Raw genomic sequence first — 4,074 nt, 5'->3', positions numbered from 1 at the left:
TATCATAAAAAGATGACAATTCCACATAGCACCCGTGAAAACGCCCGTCAACCCTCCGCCGGTCGGCACACGGAACCCTATCTACTTTCTCCCCCTCTCCTGCGCTTTCCCCGCAGTCATCCTTCACACGCCCTGCCTTAATTTGCCCCTCCCCTCTCTGTCGCCGGATCTTGGCCTCATCCCCCATGGAAGACGATTCCAACGAGGAAGAGGAGCAGGAGCACGAAGAGGAACATAATCAGGACTACGATCTTGACGAGGAAGACGAGGACAACGAAAACGATGGTATCTCCCACCAGCCACCGCCGATCGCTGTTTCATCGCTGCCTCCGGCTTCCCGTCCGGTGCCTCCGACTGTAACCCTAGCGGCTCCTGCCCCCACTTCCCACAAAAACCTAACCCTTGCGCTCCCTATTCAGAACCCTCGCCCTCCCGGCGGCGGCCGTGAGGATTGCTGGAGCGAAGGTGCCACGGACACTCTTATTGATGCTTGGGGCGACCGCTATCTGCATCTCAGCCGCGGGAATCTCAAACACAACCACTGGCAGGAGGTCGCTGACGCTGTTACTTCCCGTGAGAATTACCGGAAAACTCCTAAGACCGATGTTCAATGTAAGAATAGAATTGATACTTTGAAGAAGAAGTACAAGGTCGAGAAGGCGAAGATTGGTTCTTGCGGTGGACTTTCCAATTGGATCTTCTTCCAGAAGCTCGACCGACTGATAGGCGGACCTACCGCTACTCCAAAACCCCCTGCTTTGCCACCTCCTCAACCCCCTCTGGCTAAATTGCCCGTCACCGTGCCGACTAGAGCCCGATCGGTACGCCAGCATCATGCGAATTCGGAAGATTCCAGTGACAGTTTCCCACCGGTGATGGTAAATGGGAAGAAGAGAAGGTTGGGGAAGGAAGGTGATCGAGAAGTTGGGGATTCCCTGAGGGAGTTAACCAGGGCCATAGAGAGATTTGGGGAGTTGTATGAGAGAGCGGAGAGAGCGAAGCTGAAGCAAGTGACAGAGATGGAGAAACAGAGGATGAGTTTCTTGAGGGAGCTTGAGTTGCAGAGAATGCAGTTTTATATGAAGACCCAAATGGAGATTAGTAGCTTACACAGCTGAGGGGGCCAGAGTTGGGGAGACAGAGGCACGGTGAATAAAGCAGGTTAGGTTTTTTAGTCGTCCCTCGTCTTCTTCTTTTTCTTTTGCTTTATTACTTTTTATTCTAGGAAATTGGTTGCCCTTTGGTAAGACCTACCCAATTGGGAACCTATAAAAGTGACCTGAGAATCAGCTCAGATGCCTGTAAGAGTGTACCTCCTGCGTAGAGTTTCATGATGCGTTCTAAGACGATTGTGGGATTGTATTTTTATTTGGGTGATCTTTTGATCTTTCATCTCAATCTTGAATCACTCTGAAGTCTCTACCTGATATCTCGCCTGTAACAATGTGATCATGTCTATTATTCATTAGATCGATGAAAGGGAAGCTTCTGAAGCAGTCTTCTTATTTGCTCACTCTTAATTAAGCTGCTGGAGAAGCTGTTCAGATCCTGGGAATTCGAGATGTTTCTCCGTGTCTATGCTACGTGTTGGTAAGCAAATGCCGCGGCAGAGTTGGTTCTGAGTTTCTACCGAACAGTTCTGCGATCGTTCATGGAGCATCAAAGGTTGGCTTTGGTTATTAAACCAATTAACTGCCACGGCTTTCCGAGGTCCTCATATGCTCTTCTACTCGGCAAGAGCTTGGGGATGTCGGTGATTGTAGAAGATGAGAGCAGTTCACACCTGATGGTTTCATCATTCAACCCTGGCTGTACTGTGGTGTTTTGAAATTTTCTACTGGTTGAGATGATGCCTGAACTGCTCGTAACTTTCTGGGTAAATGACCACTCCAAGCGTGTATCGAACCATGTCTGAAAGTTTTCTGTTGGAAGATTGGGCTTTCTGAGATTTTCTCTGTTTCTCGTCATACCCTGGGAATAGATGCTTTTTTTCGGGAACAGCTAGATTAGTGGAGTGGTTTCGTATTCGGATGACGATGCTGCTGGGTTGGAACGTGAAACTTAAGATCGTGTCCATGCGTCGTATCTTTTTACTTCTTTCTTCCCTCCATTGTCAGAGTATGTTTCCATCGAATCTACTCGGTAATGATGGTGGCTCTTCTTGACTGACTGAATCGTCTCAGTGAAACAGTCGACTATAGAGTGTTAGACATCTTCATTTGTTGGATCGCGGCGGTCGCTGTTAGGCTCGGTGATTCCGGTGAATAGGCTCTCAAATCCCCATTTCTCAAGCATTGAATCTCTACCTAATTTGGTGCAACAAGGGTGAGAATTGGAATCACTTTTTGAATCTCCTGAAGGACCGGGCACTGGAGGATTGAATGCTTGGGAACTTAAACATCCTAAGCTGAATCCATAAATTATTGGGCTTAGTAAGAAGCCGCCGTAGGAGCTTCATTGCATCGAGTGTAAGGATTTGAGCCCAAGCTGCCTTGATCCTTTTAAGGGTGCAAGCAGTCTCCCGTTTGACAGCGTGGGTCATGAGGGACAGAGGTGAGAGAGAACAAAAAATGGGGACAGTGGTGGAGGCCATAAGATGGTTACGGAGCATATGTAGCACCGAGTTGGCCAGGGTTTTCTGAGCTAACAAGGAAAGAAGTAGAGATTTCCACTGCTGGAGCCCCATGTTGACTCACTCCATACGAGAAATGTCTGGGATACGAAAAATATTATCATGAATGGCCATTGGAGTAGAAGGGAAAAACTGAATCATGGATTTGGAGGGATTATTTTTTAGCTCAGCTTGGAGTTCAAATTGTTCAAGGATATCAGGCACTGCTCACTGCCTACATAACATGAACACCACCCTTGACAATCAACATGGTATCATCAATAAAGAGGAGGTGAGAGACGCGAGAGGCACCCTGAGAAAAGCAAATGGGATGAATGAGGCTGTTAGACACAGCCTTGGTCATATAGCAAAGGCGAGGACTTGAACACCAAGGATGAAAAGATGAGACCACGCTGGTCATAGCAAAGGCAAACTAGGACTCGGCACAAAGGATGAACAAAAAGGTGACAGTACAGTGGATCACCTTGGTGGAGGCCCCTAGAATTAAAGGTTAAAGAGAATGAGAATGAGTGCCGTTGATAATGATAGAGATAAAGAAGGGATTATCTTCCCTTTGTATTTATCATCATGTAAAACTTATCTTCTCTTATCTATAACCTATAAATTGAGCTCCTTCTCCAATGTAAACATGTAAAGATTTTTCTTCTCTATCTGTCATTCTCTACATGGTATCAAAGTAGGCCTCCCTCTGATCGATCCAATTCACTCTTATACGATGCCACCAACTCTTCTGCGCTAAGCATCTTTCTGGATAGAGATCAAGATAATTAGGATAAGAGAAGTTGAGAATGTCTCAACTTGTAACCCTACAGTCATGTGCACTTGTAACTCTACAATTATGTAAATCCTTTTATCATTTTGTAACTATAAATACATGTATCAATGAAAGTAATATCATCGGGAAATTATTCTTTTATCTTCTTCTATATGGTATCAGAGCTTAAGATCTGATTTTCTCTGCCGTCACCACCAGCCATTGGCACCTAAGCCTCGACCTCCTGACATCGAGCTCAGCCTCTCTTGCTGCAGAAGAGTTCCGAACCTCTGCTCTGCTACAAGTTTCTACAGAGTCCGTTGACGCTCCTAAGAAACTCTGCAACCAACCGTCGCCACATGCCGCTGCACGCCGTTGCCGTTGCCGCTGCATGACCGTTGACGCTCCTAAGAAACTCTGCAACCAACCGTCACCGCACTGCCACACGCCGTCGCTATGCGACCAGCTTCTACCACGCCATAATCGAAAGCTCTGCGCCATCGCACGCCACTGCCACTCGTCGCCACACGCCTCTGCCACTCGTCGCCGCTTGTTGTCGCACGCCGTTGCCACTCGCTGCCGCTCGCCGCCGCACGCTGCTGCCACTCACCACAGCAAGCCAAAGGTATTCTTCTTCCCGATTTTTTTCCCAGCGACCTTTGGTTTAATACGAGGTTTGATTAAATTT

The 4,074-nt window shown here is 47.3% G+C and overlaps 1 protein-coding gene across 1 annotated transcript; it reads left to right on the top strand.

Annotated features, from left to right (window-relative positions):
- Window positions 1–1,398, top strand: LOC137950139 (trihelix transcription factor ASIL2-like). The gene has a single exon (XM_068796527.1). It carries the CDS (start codon window positions 186–188, stop codon window positions 1,116–1,118), a length of 933 nt encoding a protein of 310 aa, XP_068652628.1. The 5' UTR covers window positions 1–185; the 3' UTR covers window positions 1,119–1,398.
- The last annotated feature ends 2,676 nt before the right edge of the window (window positions 1,399–4,074 follow it).

Source organism: Aristolochia californica, unplaced genomic scaffold, assembly GCF_029961685.1.
Source record: "Aristolochia californica isolate CCGP_79_NKW_82.1479 unplaced genomic scaffold, dmAriCali1.0.hap1 SCAF_1, whole genome shotgun sequence".
In the NCBI taxonomy this organism is placed as follows: Eukaryota; Viridiplantae; Streptophyta; class Magnoliopsida; order Piperales; family Aristolochiaceae; genus Aristolochia; species Aristolochia californica.
Note: the sequence above shows the minus strand (reverse complement) of the source record. Positions and strands in the feature narration are given on the sequence as shown.